The sequence below is a fragment of the Wasmannia auropunctata genome, unplaced genomic scaffold (genome assembly GCF_000956235.1).
Source record: "Wasmannia auropunctata unplaced genomic scaffold, wasmannia.A_1.0 LD336032.1, whole genome shotgun sequence".
NCBI lineage: Eukaryota > Metazoa > Arthropoda > Insecta > Hymenoptera > Formicidae > Wasmannia > Wasmannia auropunctata.
Genome location: NW_012026858.1, coordinates 501545 through 525663, shown reverse-complemented (window position 1 = coordinate 525663; position 24119 = coordinate 501545). Strand labels below are relative to the sequence as shown.

General features: G+C 31.7%; 3 protein-coding genes across 7 annotated transcripts; 2 read left to right on the top strand and 1 right to left on the bottom strand.

The window, feature by feature from the left end:
* The first annotated feature begins 74 nt into the window (after nt 1–74).
* Nucleotides 75–13947, top strand: LOC105452423 (protocadherin-23-like). Its single transcript, XM_011693495.1, has 18 exons — nt 75–785; nt 3883–3993; nt 7788–8077; nt 8396–8488; nt 8557–8664; nt 8855–8956; nt 9536–9661; nt 9780–9974; nt 10056–10137; nt 10555–10664; nt 10747–10893; nt 11028–11142; nt 11310–11379; nt 11486–11596; nt 11678–11851; nt 12099–12352; nt 12665–12936; nt 13380–13947. The coding sequence occupies exons 2-18, from the start codon at nt 3927–3929 to the stop codon at nt 13467–13469; spliced, it is 2406 nt and encodes an 801-aa protein (XP_011691797.1). The 5' UTR covers nt 75–785; nt 3883–3926; the 3' UTR covers nt 13470–13947.
* Nucleotides 13948–15012: 1065 nt separating this feature from the next.
* Nucleotides 15013–18219, top strand: LOC105452422 (C-type lectin domain family 12 member B). 4 transcript variants are annotated; one of them, XM_011693494.1, is made up of 6 exons: nt 15013–15138; nt 16344–16479; nt 16835–17035; nt 17175–17279; nt 17484–17775; nt 17961–18219. In XM_011693494.1, the coding sequence occupies exons 2-6, from the start codon at nt 16401–16403 to the stop codon at nt 18118–18120; spliced, it is 837 nt and encodes a 278-aa protein (XP_011691796.1). In that variant the 5' UTR covers nt 15013–15138; nt 16344–16400; the 3' UTR covers nt 18121–18219. The 4 variants fall into 4 exon arrangements, with proteins under 4 accessions (XP_011691796.1, XP_011691795.1, XP_011691792.1 ...); XM_011693493.1 differs by having other exon boundaries at nt 16269–16479; XM_011693490.1 differs by having other exon boundaries at nt 16197–16479.
* Nucleotides 18220–18335: 116 nt separating this feature from the next.
* LOC105452421 (nicotinamidase-like) lies at nt 18336–22260 on the bottom strand. Of its 2 annotated transcripts, XM_011693489.1 has the most exons (5): nt 22071–22260; nt 21801–21979; nt 20335–20596; nt 19537–19683; nt 18336–19198 (listed from the first exon to the last, which is right to left on the bottom strand). In XM_011693489.1, the coding sequence occupies exons 2-5, from the start codon at nt 21968–21970 to the stop codon at nt 18842–18844; spliced, it is 936 nt and encodes a 311-aa protein (XP_011691791.1). In that variant the 5' UTR covers nt 21971–21979; nt 22071–22260; the 3' UTR covers nt 18336–18841. The 2 variants fall into 2 exon arrangements, with proteins under 2 accessions (XP_011691791.1, XP_011691790.1); XM_011693488.1 differs by having other exon boundaries at nt 21801–22260.
* Nucleotides 22261–24119: the final 1859 nt, after the last annotated feature.

Below are 24119 nucleotides of genomic sequence, written 5' to 3'. Positions count from 1 at the left end.
CCCCCCCCCCCTCCTTTCCTGACAATGGGGAGCCAGCCGGAGTGCCACTCCAGCCGCTTTGCACGACGGCTCCGTTTTGTAGTAAAGAGTTCTACAGTTCTACAGTACGTTAGTCGTAGCCGAGTTTGATCCAGGTCGATCGTGCACGATAGTGCACGGAGTGTAAAGTGCGCGACTTACATACATACTAAAATTAGATCAGAAGGATCGCCAAAAATAAATAAAACAATATAAAATATTTAAGATAACTGAAATATAAATTTTTAAAGAAAGAGGGATTTGAAGACCTCCATAAAATAAAACAAACTTTGTCTAAAAATAAATGATCGTTCGAGAATCAAATCATCGTAAAGATGTAAAAATTAAAAAGTACGCAGATATTAAATAAAGAGTTTAAATAAAATGTTAATTTTATTTAAAAATGTAAAAAGAATTCAATTTTTCATTGAAGAATTTCAATTAAACAAGGATGGATTTATATGTTTGCAGTTATAATTCAAGAATGTATGCTTATGTTCGTTATGTGTGTGAAAAGAAGTGAATTATAAGACCGTCTGGCCACGCCGATCAATAAGGACTACTGAGGGTGTAATTCGTAAGCCCTATGTGCTTTTTGTTGTAAAGGGCGGTGGCTAGGTGCATAGGTCAAGAGATCGGCAATCTGCGGGATTTATATGTTATCATTATCAATAAAGAACTAGTGTGGTGAGAGAGATCTCTTGTCTTCGCAAACAATGGAGACATAGACACATGGACCTGCGCGTTCTTTCCAAGTACATTTTGTAGTAAGTATCTGTTATCAATCTTCTCTGATTTTATTTTAAAAACTTTATATTATTTAAAAGTACTTAAAATTGCACTGTACAGTAATTAAAAGTAATTTATAACTGTTAATTAAAAAATGTAATTTGTTATATATAATAACGAATTATAAAGTATAATAATAAATTATAAAGTATAAAGCATAATTAATAAAAATAATAATTAATAAAGGTTACATATATTGATAAAAAAATAGTTCATTAAACTAATCACGACTTATAATATTGATACTAATAGAAATACATTTTAGAATGAGAGATATTAAAACAGATAAATTTTTATTTTTATGAAACTTTTTATTTCTATTCAAATAAGACCAGATTTTTATTCTTCTTCTAAAAATTTAATAATTAAATACTCTAACAAAGGTTAATAAATAATAAAACACAAGTGCATGCTTTTTTGAAAATAAGAAATCTTATATAACTTAATTTTATATCTATACACGTTTTAATTTAATGAAAGATATATGTATAATGATGTAACACGATTGAACACGATTTTACAATTTGACATTTAAATATTATTTGTTTAAGTTAAATATTGTTAAATTAAGTACTAACATCGGTCACGTACGAATTTCGTTAATCTCGTAATGCAATAACAAAGTAATTAATCACGAACTTTGATAAAGTGAAATAAATATAAAGATTCGAATTATTTGAACTGTCAATTTCCGCAATACAAATACCAATGATGTTATTATACAGTTATCTACTGGAGCAGAGGCCGGAGGCTTTACGCCGGTTGCCCATCGCGTTGCGTTTCAATTTACGGTTCGTGAATTTAAGCAGTACTGCGCCCCATATAGTCGAGATATCCGGCTATTTTCCGTAAATTTCCTTACCTTCAAGCATTTTCGGAGAAACTGCTTTACACTTGATTCTTTCTCCGTTATAATTTTTTTTACATTCTTTTAATCATTTCTATATGTCTCTCATGTACACTAATGTATGACGTGCCTATAGGATCAACAAATAATTATGCAGTATTTTAGAAACAAAGGAAAAAAAATAATTTGAGAATGAAATCAAGCATGTAAATGCAAATTTACAAAAATAATAAATAGAAATTAATAAAGATTAATGCTAAATAAATTTAAAGTTAGATTATTAGAAATCTTTTGGGAATATATAAATGTTGAAAAAGAAAGAAAGAGATGTTAAAAAAATATTACTTACAATATTATATATTAATATTATATTCAAAATAAATATTTCTTTTTAAAAATTAAGAAGTATCCAAAGAAGAAATTAGTAATATATTATATTTCTTTTTAAACTGAACTATATTTATAATAATGTAATAAAGTTTTATTGAAAATTATAATTAAAATCAAGCATTATTTGAAATTAAAATGTACAAAATATAAGTAATCGGTAATTTATTTTTTATATGAAATAAATTTTGTTAGATAACAAAATATTGTGAAATATTCTACATATCCTTTAACTTTTTAATACCTTTATTATATTTTATTTATATTATATTTTATCACAAAAATTGAAATATTTTGCATTTAAGTAATGAGTAAGGACTTCTCTACTACTAGCCCATTCAACCATCAAGTATTATGAATGGGAAAACGCAAAAGCAAACTTTCTCGCACTCTAACAAGCTCAAAGAAATCGGCTTCCATTCTTGACACTCAATTGTAAGGAGGAACATTGCATAGTAAATTCAATATTCCAGATGCTCGAAATGATCATCAACTTCCCAACGTGATGTCACGAAAAAAACTATTTGTACGAAAGGCGAGAGTGTAAGGTGTTAAGAGCTGCCTCCGGCGATAATTCGCGCGAGTCATCCTAGCCCTGATGAGACGCGCAGTCCTACATAGCCATAGTTCCACGTAATAAAAGAGTTTCTCTGCATGCTTTCTAACCACGCGTTATGCTCGCTATTGCAGACGCGTTTCGTCGTTGGACGATGTGGTCGTTCGTCCAGCGCTTATGTTCTTACATTTGTCCGCTAACACGATGACAAACTCGATTGCACGTTACCAGCAAAATTGTTACGTTTAATGGCACGTCCTTGCATCATCTTGTCGAGAGCTAAAACATATAACATCAGTGAATCTCGCGCCATTCTCTTATTAAAGCAATATTTATAAAATACGTTATTATTTTTTTAAAAAGCCTGTTATTTTAATACCTTTTCGTCAATAATATTAAAAAATTCCAAAAATGTCTAAAAATATCTCAAATGTTGTGTATTTTCAATTTTATGAATGGTCAGTCAAAGATGCATGTATAATTCGGTGATTTTTTTTTTAATGTTATTATTATTTTCTTACAACTTAATATTTTCAAAGTATAATTTTTGCTTTTGCGTTACTTTACTTAATTACAATAGAATTAAATATATTTATTTAATTCAAAAAGAGTGAAGGGAAATTTATACTAGATGTACATAAAAAGGAAATTAAGCAGAAATTAAGCAGGAAAATTATATAATAAAAAAATGACAAAGTCCTAACTATAACGTTATATAAAATTCTTGTACTTTCGCATTATTACATCATATACAGTTTACTGTTGCATCATTAAGAAAGAGAAAGAGAGAGAAAATTAATAGAAATATCAACTATGCAAATTGATCAATAAATTCATTAAAAACAAGTTAATTATTTAAAATTATTGCAGTCTATTGTCTATAAATAGATCACAGAATTGTATTACAAATAAAATACATTTCTTATTTCTAATTAAAAAACGTAATAATTAATAAATTAATTAAGAACTACTATAAATCTTTACAAAAGTCAATAACTCGTGATATCCCCTGCACAAAATCTCCTCGCGAGATGAAACGCTCCTTGACGAGAAGCAATAAAAATTTCATAATGATTCCGAGAAACTGAGTATAAAGACGTTTTGAACGCAGGAAATACCATTTCCGTGGATACGATAAATCGAAATATCTTCTGGGAAATTTAGTTCCCACGGTCCGCGGGAAGATTAAAGGAAACTCAGTTGCGCGCAAAAGTGACGCGCTACACATCTCTCATCCCTTTATCCCTCGCTTTCCGTCACTGATTTTCATTTCTTTTTCTTGCAGATGCATCTGTCGACGGAATCGGTGGACGATGATCTTGAATTGCCATGGGACGAAACGTATTGAGCATCTTGCTGCTCCTCTGCTGCATGCTGCAACCGCACGTCGGACAGCGTAAGTCTTCTTGCACCACATACACCAATCTTTCTCTCCATATACATGTTCCTGTCATAATCTTCTAAGAAAAAGTGTTGGAAAATCTTTTGAAAAAACTTTTATTCAATTTATAAATTTTAATCTCTTTTATCAAATGCAATATATTAATTAAATAAATGCAATATATAATTTCCACGATCAATATATTAAAAATTTATTACTAGTAAATAGAATAAAATTTTAAACAAGATATAATTGAAAAGTTCGTTCAATTAAATCGTTATCATTCTTTTCTAAATTTTTTTCTTAAAGAATACAGTGATTGGACAAATAAATGAATTGGGATGAAAAATCTAGGCAAGTTTACAATTTATAAATTCTTGAATGCAGCTATCTGCATTCAAGAATAGACTTTACACATTATGTCACTCATTTCATTCTACCATCGAAACCTTAATTTTATTTTTATCTGAATCATTCACCTCTTCACGCGGATTGCACGGAAAATACAGCTTGCATCTGTATGAATCGACTCAGATCATAAGCGTCGTCGAATGTTCGTATTAATTTTGAGAATATTTTTGCGCACGATCGAACGGGCGCTCGCTTTTGCTAGCGAGAGGTCCTCGTCTATACGCTAGGAAAGGAGTTTACGAAAGGCCGCAGAGCGCCGTAACGCTGCGCCGCCGACGATACGCCATGAGTTCGCCGCGACCGGAACTCCGCTCCAGGGAAGCGCGCATATCTACCCCTCTCGCATACGCGTTAAACAGCCCACGCGTATTCGTCTACGCATCCGATTCGCGTCCTTCCACCGTCCGAATTCCCGTCGATCAACCGGGAAGAACGAATTTACATGACGCGACGTTTCATTCAGGTCTTTGTCAAACGGATCATTTGAAGCGTAATTTTCGAATGGAATTACCTTCTTCCTAATTGCAACACAGTCTCATTACCGTGATATGAAAGTGTCCAATTAAGCTCGTAATATTAGCACACATATACGTATGGAAACCGCTATTTTGGAAATCGCTACGAATATTTTGTTCTTTCTGATTTTATCTCGATTTTTATTACACGTTATTCGCTCGTTATTGGAATAAAAGCATAACGGTAATCTGAAAGCTCTTTAAAGCAAAACGCTAAATCGTTTCGCTAAAACTGCCGTTTTGCCTATCAGTCGATTATGCACAGTAATTATAGCAATCGATATATGCATAAAGTGTGGACCTGAAAATTTCCAACGGCGATAACACTGGTGGTAGGCAAACGAGGCGCAAAAGCGGCTATCGTGATTTATACCGGCGTTAGAACAACTAAAGCACTGTTGTTAGATAAACGGCCTCGCCGCCCCTTGTGTGCATTTTATATGCATCGTAATTTATCCACCTATTATATGTACGAGAGTAATAATAGTACACACACATAACAATCTTTTACTACGTTACGTGTCACATATGTCGACTCTCATGTTCTCTACTTTATTTTAACTTTTCTTTTTTACTTAATTAACTTATTAATTTTTCTCTAAAAATAGTCTTTTCTTTCTAACATTGTTAAAAATTATTAGTTAACTGAATTCACATAAAATATTGTATTGTAAGCAAAAATATATATATTATATAATGTTCTAAAAAACATTAGGAATATTATTATATTTGCATATACAATAACTTCATTTCTAAACTTTGTGTACATATTTTGTATTCTTAAAGAAAAATATTTTATCCTTTAAAATTAAAGAAGTATTCACGGTTTAGATACTCCTGCTACGCTCTAGATTACAAAATTACGTTACGTTTACGGTAAACTTAATTACGGTACGTTATAACGCTTCTGGAATGCATGTATTTGCGCAGGATCGTTTGAAGTCATTAGAACAGATCCATTAATAACTGGACAGTGTTACGAGGTACTAACAGCATAAGCGTTACCTAAGCCTGCGTGTGTAAAGTTATCCACTGTTACAAGCAACGAATAGAACAGAAAGCTCTCTTCTTGCATGTCATTTGTGGTTAAAAGCACAAAAGTGCATGCTTTCTTGCCGTTAAGGATTTCATAAAACAGACGTCGTTATACGGTAATACGATATCTATTTTGTTAGATAATCCGAAAAAAGACAAAGTAAAGAGGTCCTTTAATGACACTAAATGCAGCAAACCACCTAAGAAATCGTTTATTATTTTGTTTATGTATTCTTTTTTAATTAATTTTTTAAAGTTATTTATTCTTATCAGATAAAGTTAACTTTATTTATAACAGCTTAAAAAAAACTTTAAAAAAACTTCAAATGTAACGGTATATATAAAATCAATACCAATTCAAAGAACAGAATCAGCGATAAAAATATATATTTCATCAAGAGTTGTATGATTCATTTGTTACTATATTTTTGACAATTGCCATTTCCAAGATAGCACATTCTAAAAAAAAAAAATGTGCAGAAACTAATTAATGCTTAATAAATGTTTGGAGAAGATTCGCAAGAATAATACATTTTTAAGCGCATTTGTGTTTTAAAATTTATTATTCTTGCGAATCTTCTCCAAACATTTATTAAGCATTAATTAGTTTCATCACATTTTTTTTTTAGAATGTGCTATCTTGGAAATGGCAATTGTCAAAAATATAGTAACAAATGAATCATACAACTCTTGATGAAATATATATTTTTATCGCTGATTCTGTCCTTTGAATTGGTATTGATTTTATATACCGTTACATTTGAAGTTTTTTTTACGGAAGATCCTTGTCCCACGGTCCTTTCATCATCACGAAACTTTCGTACAGCCCACTGAAAACCGGTTATACGATTTCGACCGGAAACTCCGGTAACCTCAACGGCACTAATTCAATAGCGACCATTTTTTTCGAGCGATATGAATTTTTGCATTGGATAAAAGATACAGCACATATATTTAAATAACAATATGTTCTATAAAATACAAGTATTGTTTTTATCTGTTTTAAAGGAAAAAAAAAGAAAATCGGGTGATGATGATGATATGTATATCTTATATTATAGTATATAAAAACGCTGCAAATATCCATATCAACCTTTCACCGAATTTTCTTTAAAATAGTGACGAATAAAAATCCGATATTTTTGATCGGATTTGAACTCGGGTCTTTGACACAAAGAGCAGTCACACAACTCTTTGCGCCACGACCGTCGCTGTTATAAATAAAATAAAATAAAATAAATTAAATATCAGGAAAGACCGTGGAATCTAACAAATAATTGGGATCGTAAAACGCCTACACGGTACAAAGCGGATATTGGTGCTTCTATATAATATTAGTATAAATCTTACAATTTTCGTTTCATATATAACACCACGTGGCCGCCAATCGCGTGCTTCACCGCAGCTCCGAACCGAGCAGTATGTATAATATCACAATTAAATTGCCGAAGGCAATCTAATAAATAGATGCACAAAGCATCTATTTTAAATCCTGAGAAAATAACTTATTGCGAAAAATATTACCTCAGCCGGGATTCGAACAAGGACCTCCCTACTCTCCGGATGAGCGTCCTACCAATTAAACTACCGAGCGGCATGTTCAAAATAAAATTAATAAAATAAAATACAGTGTTAATCGTAAAAATCATGTCCAAAGATTACTTTCTATAACAAGTATAGATTAAAAATTTAAATTTAAATGTGCAATACTTCTACCGATGACTTCGCGCATCTTTTCTCCTCGCTCCAGAAATCAATTTCTTTTTCTTAAGCGTTATTAAGCATTTCTGACTCAACAACAAACTACGCTTCATTATGCGTGTTAACGTTCGCTCGACTTTTTTTCAGTGCCTCGAGACACGCGATGCTTTCTGGAGACTGGACTCACCTCGGCGAATCTCTTTGTCAGCGAGGATCTGTCCGTCGGCGGTACCGTGGGAATCCTCGGAGTGCTAGGTGATGCTAGCTCGCAGGGTGATATCGAACTGAGCTTGCAGGAGCATGACAGCCCCGTCGCATTCTCGCCATACTCAAAGAATTTGACTCTTATCAGACCGATTGACAAAGAGGGTGTCGAGGGTCCCTCCAGCATCTACATTAACGTTATCTGCGAGAAGAAGCATAATACCGTGGACCCAGTAAGATAATCCCTAGAAGCGATTACATTACACTAAATATTAAAGTAATAAAACATATATTTTCAAATACAATATTGATTTTATTTTTTTTTAGATTTTATAAAAAAATTTTAAATACTAAAAATATAAATTATAATCCAAAATTTTCGCATCTTTTCTTCTTTATTCATAAATTGTTCGATAAAGTTATTACAAGGTATAGATCTTTCTTTAAGTATTAAATTTATATTTTAGCAGATTAATTAAATTAATTTGACGTAAAAAAGTTATTAATTTTCTCTTTATCGTCTCTTAAGAAATTACGATTAATTTTTAAAGGGATTCATCATACCGGTGAACATCCGAGTAACTGACGTGAACGATAATTCACCAAAATTTATAAGTGCACCTTACGTGCTGAATATTTCTGAGGTGAGAAGATTCTTGATATTTTAATATTAATTTCACTCATTCATTTTAACAGCGCTTGGATATTCCAGGTTACCGTCGTTGGCACGAGAGTTCTACAAGGAGTCCGAGCTGTTGATGCCGATCAACCAGGACCTTATTCCACTGTACAGTACTCAATCTTACCAGGAAATCACTCGGTAAATTTTATAAACATTTACAGAGCTAAATTATTTTTAGCTAATAATCCGTATTATCTCAGCATTTCTCATATATGTCATATATATCTATATTGCTAATCATTTCCTACGTAAATAGTACTTTTATTCTTCAGAATATTATTCAAGATTTGCTTAAAGCTTTGAATAAATAATTATTTTTCACGCGCAGGATTACTTTACTTTCGTAAATGCGTTGGAAGGCACTCTTGTACTAAGAAAATCGCTCGATTACGAAACTCTCACCAACTTCTCCGTTGGTATCCGTGCTCAAGTAAGTACGATCTTATATTTAAACTCAATATTATATTTCAAAAAATCAAATATTAAGATTAATATACTAACAAACATACAGTTGTCAAATTTTATTATTATTCCACAAATCTGACAGTTATACATTACGTAAAAGCGAATATCTAAAAGTGTTGTGGAAACTTTTTTTCTCAAATGGAAAAATATAATTTAGATCTGGGACAATAGAATTGATAAAATTCCTGAATATATAGAAATTGCTCTTTTGTAACACAATATACAGTGTAAATCCATAAAACGATAACGGAATTCAACGTCACAAAAAAAATACCGTAAATGGATCATAACGGTTTTGAACAAATTGATTCGAATAAATTGATTTGAGTGATCGATGCGTATCGACACGCAACAGTGAACAAGTGAAGATTACAGAGAATTGATCGAACAATGCTTCCCTTGACTATTTTCTCACGCTTATAAGTCGTATTCTAACAATAGGAAGCTAAAAATACTTTCTTTCCTAACATAATTATGTATAGTCTCGATAATAAATTTTAACTCTTGACGACAGCTTAACAATAAGAGATATTTTTCCTTACAGGACCAAGGTAATCCACCACGTTCGTCAACGACAACGTTATATGTTAATGTTCTCGATGCCGACGATCAAAATCCGGCTTTTTTGAACCATGAATATCAGGTCATCGTACCTCGTTACATAAAAGGGGTAAGGTTGACTTATTCTATTAACAAAAGCTTAATTCGCGATTAGATTCCATTCGGTGCAATTCAACAGAAATTAAGATTTTAAAATAAGATTTGTAAATTAATTTATTGTTCTTCAGAGAAAATCGTTAAGGGTGATGCCTACCGTGATAAAAGCCGTAGATCAAGACGTCGGTATAAATGCGCCGGTCCGATATACGGTACACAGCGGAATGTTACCTTTTCTGGATTTGAATCCTGAGACTGCTGAAATCTTCATGATACGCTCGCTGCAGGACTACGAGTTAATGACACCAGCAACTATCGTTATTAGGGTAGAAATATCACTTTTTCAATACTTTATTAACATATTTAAAAATATGATAATAATAATAATAATATTGTTTAAAAAATAGGCTACTCAAGTGAATAATGCGGATAGATATACCTTTACCACAATTATTGCATCGCGAGAAGATATGGTTGGTCCAACAGCAGGTAAATAATGTATATATAAAGATTTAATATATATGTATCTTTTTAATAAAAAATAATTAATTTTTAAAGAATATATAATATTTTTTTTAATAACATCTTATTGCAATTATATATAATTATATATACATACTTTTATTTAGCTAGATTTAATATTATTATACATTGACTAGGTACATTTATTAGGTATAATTAATTAATTAGCAATTATTATCTGTCTAGTGAATCAAATTAGTTTGCAACTATTAAATAATTATGGTAAAGATTTATTAACAATATATTATTCATTAATATCAAAATTTAATTGTAGACACGTTTTATTGAATGTCAATAAATGTCAAAATAATAGTTTAAAAAATTGAATTATCAATTTGAAAGCAAATCTTATATCAAACTGATGGTTTATTTTATGGATGCTAGATGGCCGATTGCCCGTGAAATTTATACTAAAGAATTATCAAACGAGGGTACTGGAGAACAAGACATCCGAGAGCGTTCTTCTAACAGCAGGGGTCAACAAAGTTGATCCTGTAAGTAATGTAAAAATTTGCTTTGATGATGAGAATGCAGATAAATCATGACATAGTAGCGTAGTATAGCTTTTGATCCTAGGATTTGAAATTCTGGCTGGTGGGATCAGTGGGGGATCTAGAGAGATTCTCGATAACTAACTCTGGCCAGTTGATTCTCAAAGGGAATCTGGATTACGAGAAATCGACTGAGCACAGCTTTTTGGTTCACGTCACAGACGGATATCATGTACGTATATCTCAATAATGTTATTAAATTGTTTTTTGCTCATTACAATATACATACTTATATAATATATGTGTGCAGTATTAAATGTTATATTAAATGTTATATAGCGTGCAATATACAAATATTTTTTTCAGAACGATACGTCACGTGTGAACATTTCGGTCGAAGACGTAAACGAATGGCAACCTCGGTTCCAATATTCCCGGTATGAATTTCCTGCACCTCCCGCGATAGTAGGCTCTGTCGTAGGTAAATGTCAAATCAAAGAGAGTAATAAATAGTGAATATAAATTAAACTTAAAGGGTCTTACACACTTTCTCTCTCTCTTTGTCTTTCTCTCTCTCTCTCTCTCTCTCTCTCTCTCTCTCTCTCTCTCTTTTTCTCTTGATTTTCAAAGAACATGTAAACTTTTCAGGAAAATTAGAAGCTACTGACGGCGATTGGGGGAACAAAGTCACTCTGTCTCTCAAAGGACAAGATGCAAGGTATAAAATTATTAAGTTTAATAATAAAATTATATATAAAAGTTATATATAAAAAGTAAAATATATTTAAAAAAAACAAACATTTTAAAAATAAAATTACTTCCAGATTCTTCAAGATTAGAGATAACGGAGAATTAGTGCTGAGATCGCTAGATTCGTTTAACGGATCTGTGGCGCGATTCATGGCGATAGCTACCGATACCGGAATACCGCCAAGGTATTTTCGTGTGAATACTTGTGTACAATTACCAAAGGGTCTTTCTAGATATTAACCTGCGTTTGTCCGCAATTTCTTTAGATCCAGCACGGTCCCAGTGATAGTTAAGATGCCGAACGGCGGCTCGTTGCCGATCGCTGCGAGAGCCGCACCCGCTTGGCTAGGTAACAGCGTACTATTAGTTGCAATCTTCGGCGCAGTTTTAGGTCTTCTTGGAGTTGTCATACTCATTCTCATCCTTTACATTTATAAGCAGTGAGTAAATGTGTCCAAAACAAATTATAGCTACACATATAATAATAATTAAATAATAGTATAGAAACAGTATTTGTAGATATAACAATTATGTCTGTTTTTCTTTATACGTTTTTAATTCTTTGTATGTTCTTTAATCCCTAGTCAAGAAATTTATAATAAAAGTATTAGAGACTTGAAAATATTTGGAAATTCTTATTGGATCAAGAGAGATTTCTTTGACAATTTGATATTTCTTTCCGTTAAGCAAAAGGCCAAAAAGCGGTGGTTCGGTCAGCTCCGTGGGTACAGGATACCGCGAGAAATCACCGGTTCCCTCGGCTCTGAGTCCAACTCCGCAAGTGCTAGGCGCCAATGTTCTTCAGGACGCTTTGGAAGGCCCGCGGAATCGACGTTACGATATCGACGGCAACGAGAACGATAACGTGGACAGCCGTAACGAAATCGATAATCCCGTCTTCGGAGAAGCCAATGAAAGCTCGTACAGCGCTACAATCAAGAGTACGTTTCTATAGGCAACACAAGTCAAGCAATGCTTCGCAAGCTTTCTACCTTTTGCGCTCGGCATAATTTAACCCGACATACTTTACTCTGATTCTCCAACTTCGCATATCTCTCTTTTTATGCATAATCATTAAGTGATTATCAAAAACAGCTGCTCGATACAATTACCGAAATAAGATTTCTTATTTATTATCACGGATATTTTTCTTCCTCCTTAAGCAGTTTGGAATTTCATAGAAATCACAATCCCATTGTCGAAGATTGAATAACGTTAAAAAACTCCGTTTTATTCTCTTTTTTCTTATTTAGGTATAGCGTCGGCGAGACAGTTACCATTGTACGCCCGACATAAAGTAGCGCCCGCCCCGAATCCGCCAGCCTTATCAGCCACTTCGAACATCCCCAATATCGGCGGACTGGTGCAAAATATGAACGACTTGAGTGCTAGAACCAATTTGGATACCGGATCCCACGACTCTTCCAATTATTCCGGAGATCCTCCGGACTCCCTGGTGCCAGCGTGGCCTGCTAATTCAGTCTTGCCGAGGATCAAAAAGTTGTCCTGGGACGACGACGATAGGGTAAGTTTTCTTACGACAAATTTATTTGCGATCTAGCAAACAAACAAATCCATACATTCTTTATTTAAATTTCGTAAACTGAATGGCAAGTATAAAAAAAAAGATCTTGCATGAGTTGATCTATGAACAGACGTGGTTTTTTTTAAGAAATTTTACGAATTGTTAAACGAATTTAAAAACGATTTAAACGATGACACTTTAAACAACTGAATTGTGTCAAAAACTGAAATATTCTTAACTGTATTGAATTGTATTGAACAATTTAAATAGAGAATAACGTCTCGTATCTCGGTACTAATCGTTTCCTAAGGAATACAATTGTATTGACTTATGCAAGAAGAATAATTAAATCCAAGTTTGCTTGCAAATACAAACTTCGTGCAATCCTAGAGAGCAGATAGATGGAGAACACAATGGAGATAGAGGTATTTATCGTTTTCCAGACCGTGGATAGCGTCGAGGTCGCGGCGGAAACGCGAACCGGAGACAATCAAGCTGGCAACGAGAGGCTCAATCTCACCGTGTACTTCTAACGATTCCATTATTTTGTAAATGGGACGAATGTCCAATAACGACGGCGGAAGACTGTTGTAAGCGCTGTTTGGCCAGTTAAATAAAGTCTCGTTGATGTCGAAATTCTGCAAATGAACTTCGAAGCGTCGCAATGCGCGAGATGACCTTACCCGCGTATTCGGTCCACAGAGTATCTGTGCTGTCTGCGCAGTATAGCGTTAATTCGCATCATCCTGAATGGATTACCATTCATTACCTGCACGATGCAACATCCGATCTCCAATGTTATATGTAATCATTAGAAATTGTTAAGAATTTAATATTAGAAGAAATGTTACACAGAGCATGAAAAACATTTTAAACATTAAAGAGCAAAATAGGAAAAACTAGGGAATTGGAACGTGACGGTAAAGAGATTCGAATATCGCCGGGAATCTGACGATATCCTGTAAATTATTAATATATAGAAATAAATAAATAAAATATTTTTCACAATTATATTATTAATGTATAAAAAATATACCTAATTCTTACATAGTTAACGCATATATTTTTCATCGCCTCGTTAGCAAAACTGATAAATTTTATTTAATTCTCGCAACGTGAAACATTGTTCCAATGCTTACTATTACCTTTACCATTTTAACACAGATTTCTAAACCGCTAGTTTCATTTTGACGAAATTATTCGAAGAAATTATTCAAGCTTGATGTAGGTACACGCCACAAGGGTGAAAGTTTAATGCATAAGAGTACAAATTACAAGCTGCGCGAATCGCGTTATCACGAGAAAGTACGATAGCTGGTCACACGCTTCTGTCATTAAAATGATGTTTCCGCGTTTGCGCTTTGTTGACGCCACCGATATTCGAATGCACCGAGGAAATCGTGTCAGTAGGTCGATCTTCGCGAGTAATTACACAACGAGTAAATGAACGAACATTGCGGAATTTGAAATTCATGAAAACGTAACTTTCGTTGAAATAACAAAATATAACGTCAGACATAAAATTGCGGAAGAAATGCTTCTTGGCGCAAAAAGACGCGATAAAGTGATTCGTTTTTACGCATCTCTTTTACATTTCGTTGTCCTAATTCTTGCCTCCTCTTAGAAGTTGTGTTTACACTTCTGTCACTCTCCCTTTACATTCGCCTTACGTTCCGATTTTTATTTTCACCAGGGTTTTTATAATCTATAGTTATTTAGATAAGAATCTAAAAAGATGGAACTTCTGGACGTTTATACAAATTTTAATGATTTACTCTATATTAATTATTTTCTATTAATTATTATAAAAACCATATTATATGTATTTATTGCCATATCTTGTTAAAGAAATGATTAGAAGATGCATAAATAACCAAACTGCTCTTATATTCTTTATCGATTTTCGACATTCTTGTATCTATCATTTGTTATAAAAAAAATGGACTTATATATCTCTTTACAATCCATTTAAACTGTTATAATCAGCTTATCAAATCCCATCTGAGATGGCTTGCCGAAGAAAGTGACTTGACTTCTAAGGTGGGGAGAAAGTGACCTAGAGAGGTCTGGGCTACGACATCGTCCTCGAATCTTTTCTTCTCAGTCTTCCGTGACGTATGATTGGGTGTGGAATACTCGTGATACCAAGAAGAAAACATCTCCTGAGAAATTGATTATTTCGTGCAAGTCACATGAGTAAAGGTATTTACATGTTCGACATATAAAAATTCAACAGCTACTTTTTTAAAAAATATATAAAGTAACTATAAAAAAATTCGTTCTTTTTTATTTAAAATATCTCACTGACATTTTATTATATGCATGTAAATTTTAAAAATTGTAAAAAATGTGTTTTTTTAAATAATAATTTTTGCTAGAGAATTAAAAAATTTAATTAGTTTATTAAATTTTAATTTAAAATTTAATTTAAATTAAATCTAAAATTATAAATTAACATTAGGACAATTCTTCGTACTTTAATATTTCGAATATTTATATTGTTTCACTTAAAATCTTCCAATATTCAATATTGCATGTTGATTTTATATAATTTCTGTGTACATTTAATTGAAGCAATTAATATATTGGATATTACAATACGTTGCACTCTAACTGTAAATACAGAAACTTTTAATATATCTGCACGTATTGAAATTTCAAGACTAAACGCTACCAGTCATTCCGGTAAATAAGGCTGATAAAGAGAATTCTAACGTCTATCGTTTCCGACATTCATTATATCAACTTCCCTAATTTCATGCATTACGCAATTATCATTACGCAACGAAATGCATATACCAAAGCATCAAGCATTTTTTTCAGAAAAAAGATGTTTCTTAGAACGTAGTAAAATATTTACATGCATAAATTTATCGAAATATGCCAATAAAATATTGTAATATTTATTTTTATAAATAAACAACTATAACAATAAGAATCAATTAGTATCAAATAATTAGATGTAAGCATAATACATCTATTTGAAAATATTGTTGCAATTTGAATTGTGATAGAAAAATTTGTTATTTCTTATTTTTAACATTTTTTTATTTAAAGTCTTTGATGCTGGACTTATCTATAAATATTGCAATATTATAGTGGCCAAATTTTTTCTTAAAAAGTAAATATACTCATATTTTTAAATATATGTATATTTGTTCTTACACGTACTACCTAAAATTACTTTTTCTTTTATAAATTATGTTGTCATATACAATACATATACACATGTGTATATTACATACACATGTATAATGAAGTTTTCCAACATATCTGCTTGCATCCGGGTGTTTGCTATTTCAACATTCCACCGTAAACTTTCCTGGAGAAAGTCAGAGGTACCGCCAACACTGATCCAAGCGAAAAACGGAGCATCTTTATTTCGTTTACTTTACATTTTGCGCAAGGTTGAACGGCGGCCATCCAAAATCTCATCTACGTTTTTCTTCTTCAGTCTCAAAACCATGACGAAGAAAAAGATAGCCGTGCAATTATATCCTTCATTTATGCTTGTCACGTTGATAATAATCAGCGTGGTATCTGGTACGTATTATAATTTACATATACAATGTTTTATCAAATTTTAATTGAGTTATTATAAAAAATTTTTAAAAATAAGATTAATAAGTTGAACTGGACCGCTAAATAAAATTAATGTTATCGTCATATAATTACTAAAATTTTTTTTTAAATTAATAATATAGATTAAAGTATGTACGAAGTACGTACTCTTGTAATAATTTATTTTTTTTTAATTTGTCTATAATCATATTATTGTGCTATTATATTGCTATATTATTATGTTCTTATTTTATTAGATTATTACATTATTAAAAATACATAAATTTTTAATCCGGTACGACAAGATATTCCAATACAGTCAATATAATTTTATTAGTTGTGCCATCCCAACCGAATTTAACGGCTGTTACCGTAAATCATGGTCCTTGGGCAGAAATCCTCGAAAATTGGATCACCCTTCAGTCCAACAATTCTCGTGCCGCGCGAGTGATGAAGATTGATGATAAGACTGTGACAGTATCTAAAATTGTTACATCAAATAAAAGAGACGTCTCTGAAACCGATCTTTATCTACTTGGTATGATTAACAAGAAATTTAAAAGAATTGGATAATTTCATTGTCAATATAATTTATAAATAACGGCAACGATTATATAAAAAACATTTTTTTATTATTAAAAGAATGAAATTTAAGATCTTGAATGAAAAATTTACAGGCGCCATTGAGAAATTGGTATACAGAGTGGATTATCTAGAAAAACGAGTAAGAAGAGCAGAAGAATTGTTGTACTATGTTATTGCTGGAAATAATAAATTGAAAGGTAAACTGCTTTCGTATAAAAAATCATTGTTTTCGGTATGAGATAATAAATAATAATAATCAAAATATATATATGTATATCTTCTTTTCTCGTACTACACATTCAAAAGAAATTAATTGTTAAGAAAGAAAGGCAAATTTATTATTTACGAGTGTAAAAGATTTAATTTAGATCGTTTATTTATTATTGACATCACTTTTTCAGAACCTTGTCCTGCCAATTACACGAGAATGGGCCAAAACTGCTATCATTTCAGTAATCGTGATTTCAACTGGAAATCATCGGCCAGTCTCTGCCGCGGTATGGGTGGACACTTAGTCGAATTCGACACGATCGAGGAGAGCCAAGATGTAATCGCGGGTTTGATGTCGGACGGCAGATTGAAGGGCAAAAATTTCTGGACAGGTGGCTTAAATCCAGGACTTTTATGGATCTGGGCCAGCAGTGCTAGACCAGTTCACCAAGATACTAAACAGACCGTCATCGGTGATGGGAGGTCGGTATCTTGAATAGAATATTTTTACATAGATAGAATACGAATGGCGCATATATACATATGTTAAAGTTTCTATGTAGCACGATAATTAATTCTTAATGTTACAAAGCGCACGTAAAAAAGATACTCTATTACATTCTGTTATGCTAAACCAATATTTGCATTATAAATGTTTTGAATTGCAGATGTCTAAAGTTAACTTTCAACGCATCATCGAAAATTTATTCGTATAGAGGTGAAGATTGCGGTTCGAGACAAAGATATATCTGCGAATTAACGGTCGATGACGAATCGGCAAACAGAATTGAAAGAACGGCACGGTTATTAATTAATAAAAATGATTAGACACATTTTAATAGTGGATAAAGATAGAATAATAAAACAAACACGAGGAATTATTTATAAGTATATTTTTATAAATTCATGTAATATTTTCAGAAATTTATATTACAAAAATTTTATATACCTATGTATTAAAATAGTACAATCACAGTTTTCTAATTACAATATATTCTTAGATTTTTTTCTTGATAAACTAACTACGTGCAAATAATATTTGTATCAATCTTAGGTATTATATATTTATAAGTAAATTGACCATTTATTAAATTTTACCATTTATAAATATTTTCATTGTCATGGGCAAACTGTTAATGCGATATGTAATCTTGATGTATTAAAAATCACAGACTGAAGTTTTACAACTTCTAAAGATTTTAAATTACAATTTTCATACATTTTCATTTGAGCATGGTGCTCCCTGTATCACGTATGTTAGAATAAATTAAGATAAAGCGTCTCTTACGCTTTGTATAACTATCTTGATTCCTCCATCAAAATTGAATAAAAATCAAAATATTTAGATAAAAATAAATATGAACAAAAATAAACTCGACATTCGTAAAGTTAATAACAAAAATAAAGAAGTAAAAGTTCAAAAAATAATTTCTACGCTCTTTTTCTATTTTATTTCTAAGTCCAATCTTCAGATTTAACCAAGATCCGAATTGGTCACTAATATTTTTCAAGAAATATTTTTTGAACGTGATTGTATACAAAATTCTCCTTAGCTTGTGATCTTCGCGGCGTGATGCGCCATCACCAGGCTACGCTTGCCGTCGTTCACCAAGGACAGAATACGATCGGAACACTCGACTAGGCCGCCACGTTCGGTAATAATTTTTCTTGCAGCCGTTATGTCGTCGGGTTTTACACCACGACAGCAATCATCAATCACGGCTACCCGATAACCAAACCGCAAGCCATCCAAACACGTTTCCTTCACACATATATCAAGGGCGAGACCACAGACGTACAAATGCGTGGTGCCAAAAGCCGACAAAATTTTGTCGAGCTTCGAGGAACCATCTATATTTTCGAACGCTGAATATGATTCCTTGTCTGGGTCCTGACCCTTATATATCTTGAGTATAGAAAAAGAAAGGATATTCCGATTAAATACGCTACATTTCTTTGTATCAGATGTACGTAATTTCAACAATAAGATAATTTATATTGTAGATGAAATGTTTAAAGAATTATAGGGGGAGAAAAGAAGAGAGAAGGAATTCATGTCTCTCCAAATATATATATAATAATTCGTGAATATTAAAAAAAGAGATTACAATTACATTATGTGTAAGTTAATATCAATTACTACGCAAGAGTCTACAAATTTGCAGATTGTGTCATTATATTAATTAAATGTAATGACACGACTTTCCATTATCTCTTAACGTGTGAAATTGAATCTATTATTACCCGTTCGGAAGAAGGCAATATCAGTAGATCTTTATGCAATTCAGCGCCCCAGGTGTTCATAACACAATGCTTTGGCCAAAGTGTCTGCGTTAAATGAGGTTGCAAAAAAACGACGGTGTCGAAAGGCTTCGCCATTTCCTTAGTGATCTATTTCGAATTATAGAATTACAGGATAGATCCATAGAATTTAAAATATGAAAACAATAAGACAAAAGGCAATAAATCAATTAGTGAGATGTTTTTGCTCAATGTTAACAATATATTTAACAACGACTATTCCAAATTGTTTCGGCTTATACATTATGCCATCTGCAGTAGAAATTATAAATATCATAAAGCTTACAAAGATAAATTAAACATGCGATCAAATGTAGCGCTATTTGTAGTCAAAATCGCTAGCAAATCGATTGCCCTTTATTGTTTTCATATTTTTAATTTTTTATTGCCGAGTCAATGCTGACACTTTTAATCTACAAAATTTACTGTTTAAATTCATTAAAAAACACCAAGAACTCAAACTATGTGCTATAACTGAACGATACAAAAAATTAAAAAAAAATTATCTAAAAAGAACTGTTCAAAAATTTTTTCAGACATCTCTATTTGTATTATGTATATGTAGATAGCTAAAATATTTTGTGTAAAACTAAAATGTAATATTATATAAAAAAAGTAATTTTTAAAAAAGAAGCAAAATTAAAACACTAACATATTTATATTCCATTATCTAAATAATATAATAGTTTAATAAAATTTTATTGAACTATTTTATTATCAGGCAAAGGCACGTTTAAATACCTTAGATTCCGGATGAAGTTCACGCATCGCCAAGTTGTCAAAGAAGCTGATGTGATTCTCGGGATGCCAATCTAGCGAATACATCACTTTGTCCCAGCGGCCATCCCTCAGAAGCCGATTTATCGGTTCCAGGACTTCCAATCCCTCCTGCCCATAGCCGGATTGTCTAAGTGCCAACGTGCCATCGATGAAATCGTTCTGTACATCAACGACTAGCAAAACGTTGACAGGATTTACAGTCGCATGTATCCAATTACAACATCTGTAAGAGAAATTTGTTTATTGTGAAAAACGCGCGATCCGCGCGCGCGAACTTTCCCAAATAACAAGACGTCAAATGACGTTTCAATAACATCTTATTGATGTAAGAGACGTTATTAAGACGTCTTTTGACGTTGTTAAGACGTCACCTTACTACTTGGGTTATCTCTAAGAAATTTACTTTTAACCGAGTATTTGCACAAACAGAAAAATAAGAACAGAAAATTCTCTTTTTGCTCATAAAATTATTCTTTACGATTTTTAAGTTAAATAAAATTTTAATTGACTCAAAAACCGTAAAGAATAATGATAATAAAAATATTACGTAAAAGTGTCAATTAGGCTTAACAATTAAAATTTATAATATAAAAACAAACAAGAGCAATGAGCCAGTCTTATATTAAATCGAAAATTTGGAATTTATCCTTTGTTAAATATATTGTTAACATTAAAAAAAAAAACACCTTGCTCATTGTATTCTTGTTTTTCATATTTTAAAAATTAAAGACAAATCTATTAAATGAGAATGTCGGTATCTCAATTTTTTGTCGATGTTTGATCGGTCGAATTGATTATCACTGCCTATAATAATATATTATTACATATAGAATATTCTTATATATTCTTTTTACAATGTTTTATTTTTTCTTCTCTGAATGAACCGGTTCATATAGATTGATATCGGGTATTTTTAGGACACAGGATACAGTGAAGCATGTTACATCACTTTGTATGTGAATTATTTTCCTGGAATAGCAAGAAAGAATACCAAAAACTAAAAAATTAAATAATTTAATTTTGTGAAAAGAAATTAAAAGCGAAAAACAAGCGATGGAGGAAATAAAGAAATAGAAAGAGATTCAATTATTTTCAAATCAGATATTTCCGGCTAATAATTTCTAACTAATTGCAATTCAAAATTGCAATCATCAGAAAATAATTGCAATTCTTTTTTAATGTAAATTCGCACAAAAGTTGATTAATAAATTATTTTTAAAACTGCAAATACATTTCTCCCTTAAAACGAAACGTCGCTTCCAATAGAATTTAAATTACAAAAAATCTTTGAAATGCACATTAATTTAAAAACTATTTTATCTGTTTTTCTCTCTTTTTTGCCTTTTATTTTGGTTCCTCCCTAGCTCTTTTAACAACGTGAAATCAATTCGATTAATTTTTGTAGAAGAGTTTGCGCACTCCATCACCTGTGCAATTCCTGCTCGTTCAACGCGCCGTCCGCGTTTGCGTCGAACAGCTCGAAGATCTCTCGTGTCCTCCGCTCGTGCTGCTCGACCTCGTCCGCGTCGAACAGCCGGACGCAGAGAGTTCGGAACCTTTCGTAGTCGAACGTCCCCTTAGCTTCAATACCGAACATCGACAACACCTTTAACGGAGATGAAAGATCGTCGTTTACCGGTTGCGCCATGCGTAACAACGTTGTCGCGCGCGCCGCGCGTCACGTTCGCGTTATTTACGTCGGCACGACGATCGCACAACTGACGCTCCGATTTTAGTACACCGATTTTTATTTGTTCCGTATCTGGAGCGGAAACGTTCCGGTTAACCAATCAGAAAATAATCTACACTTCGAAGCATTTGTAGCACCACATGGACCCACAGCAGACCGCATCACTTCAGGTAGTCATGGAGACACGTAAATTCACATCGATCAATATAGGGCCGCCGCTTTGTCGCCGACCCGACACGCAATAGGCTACGGATGGAAAAGCATTTTTTCCTATACTTTTTACGAGTCTTATTTCTGTTATTTAAGTTTATAAAAGCAGCTTTATAATTTTACAAAAATAATCTTACATGATTTAAATTTTAATGTATTGATATCCTATCGATCGCTTTGATAGTTTAACAACGAAATATCATGTATGAATATAATATATAAAGCCAATATTGACAAAATTTCCCTATCTTATAATATACTATATATAGAATAAACTAATAATATTTTATATTATTAACTTATATTTATATTTTACATATAAGTTTAGTGTGAATTTTAACTTCAATTATACTTACCTTATACTTACGCTTTGAAGGAGCAGTAAACGAGTTTATAGACGCAAATATAAGGGCAGAATTTGTGAAGATTAAGAAATAGAAAAGAATAAGTCGGAGGTAAATGGAGCTCGTATAAAAAATTCTAAATAAATATTTCAATACTAACGTCGTTACATATATGTCTTTGAACAAACTTTAATTATTACAATAATCATTGGGATTTGATAACACAGTACACAGATTTAAACATTTTGTTTAATGATAACAATATAAGTATTGAAATATTCATTTAGAATTTTCTATATGAGCTCCACTTATATCCGACTTATTTTTTCCTCTGAGATATTTCTTAATCTTTACAAATTCTGCGCTTACCTGCGCCTACTCGTTTATTGCCCTTTCAAAGGATGAATAAACGCAGATAAACGCAATCAAAGTTTGCATTCATATATTTGTAAAAATGATTAATATCCATTTCTATCAATATAGATTAACTTTAAGACAACGATTTAATCTATTTTTCATCTTTTTCTTACTATAAGAATTAAGAAAAGATAAAGAATATATTAAATCAAGATTAAGATAAATTTAGAAGTGAACATAATTATTCAATTTAATTTAATACAACTTTTGGAAGTCAAAGTTTAACGTTTTAAATTTTTGTACTAATAATTTTATAAATTTTCTGCAATATTATTACAGGAAATATGTATATATATTTTTTTAAACAAATAAAATTATTGTTAAGGTCTATTTGATCAAGAGCATAGATGCATAAACCATTTGTCGAGAAATATCTTAAGATCAATATTTTTTGTTAATTTTAAAACTTTTAAGTCAATAGAATTTTTTAATTATATTTTTTAAATTTGTCGAATTATAAAATAAAAAATTTCTCGAGTTCAAAATTCAATCCTGTATTTAATCAGCACATTTGAAGAATTTTCTGTACAAAAAATGAAATAATTATACATTCATACTCACGTATTTAAAAAAATTTTTTAATTGTTCGTACAGCTAAAACGCAAATACGGTATTTATTTTTCATAAAAACTATTTCACTATGTAAAAAATGCAGTTAAAAATTTCTTCAGATTCTACAAACACAAGGCACTTTGTTCAGAAGTTTTAAAAATACAACTTAATAGTGACGAGCCACATTAACATTTATAATAGCTAGATGTTTGAACTTTCATCTTTTTACGTATTGTAAACCCTAGATTCTGCTGAGTTGTAATATTATATAACACAAGTATATATGTATACAAAGAATATCTTGATATTTAGTTTTTTTTTTTTATTTAATGCTAACTTAGGCTCGTCTTATTAAACAATTCATACAACAATAGAAGTCATTATTTTTCATAACGTAATCCCAGATAGCAAAACCTGCTGAGACAGATTTCGAGCAGAGTATGCTATCGTTATTTGATGGCAGAATGGCAACAAATTTCATACAGTATCTGTACTATATGATGATGTCGACAAACTGTTATCAAAAATATGAC

Coding starts and splice junctions, on each gene's coding strand:
- LOC105452423 (XM_011693495.1), top strand. CDS start 3,927: ATGGGACGAAACGTATTGAGCATCTTGCTGCTCCTCTGCTGCATGCTG. Junction 9,662..9,779: donor TACCTCGTTACATAAAAGGG/GTAAGGTTGACT, acceptor ATTGTTCTTCAG/AGAAAATCGTTAAGGGTGAT. Junction 11,852..12,098: donor ATCCTTTACATTTATAAGCA/GTGAGTAAATGT, acceptor CTTTCCGTTAAG/CAAAAGGCCAAAAAGCGGTG.
- LOC105452422 (XM_011693494.1), top strand. CDS start 16,401: ATGACGAAGAAAAAGATAGCCGTGCAATTATATCCTTCATTTATGCTT. Junction 17,036..17,174: donor AACCGATCTTTATCTACTTG/GTATGATTAACA, acceptor AAAAATTTACAG/GCGCCATTGAGAAATTGGTA. Junction 17,280..17,483: donor TGGAAATAATAAATTGAAAG/GTAAACTGCTTT, acceptor TCACTTTTTCAG/AACCTTGTCCTGCCAATTAC.
- LOC105452421 (XM_011693488.1), bottom strand. CDS start 22,021: ATGGCGCAACCGGTAAACGACGATCTTTCATCTCCGTTAAAGGTGTTG. Junction 20,597..21,800: donor AACGAGCAGGAATTGCACAG/GTGATGGAGTGC, acceptor TTTCTCTTACAG/ATGTTGTAATTGGATACATG. Junction 19,199..19,536: donor TATTGCCTTCTTCCGAACGG/GTAATAATAGAT, acceptor TCTATACTCAAG/ATATATAAGGGTCAGGACCC.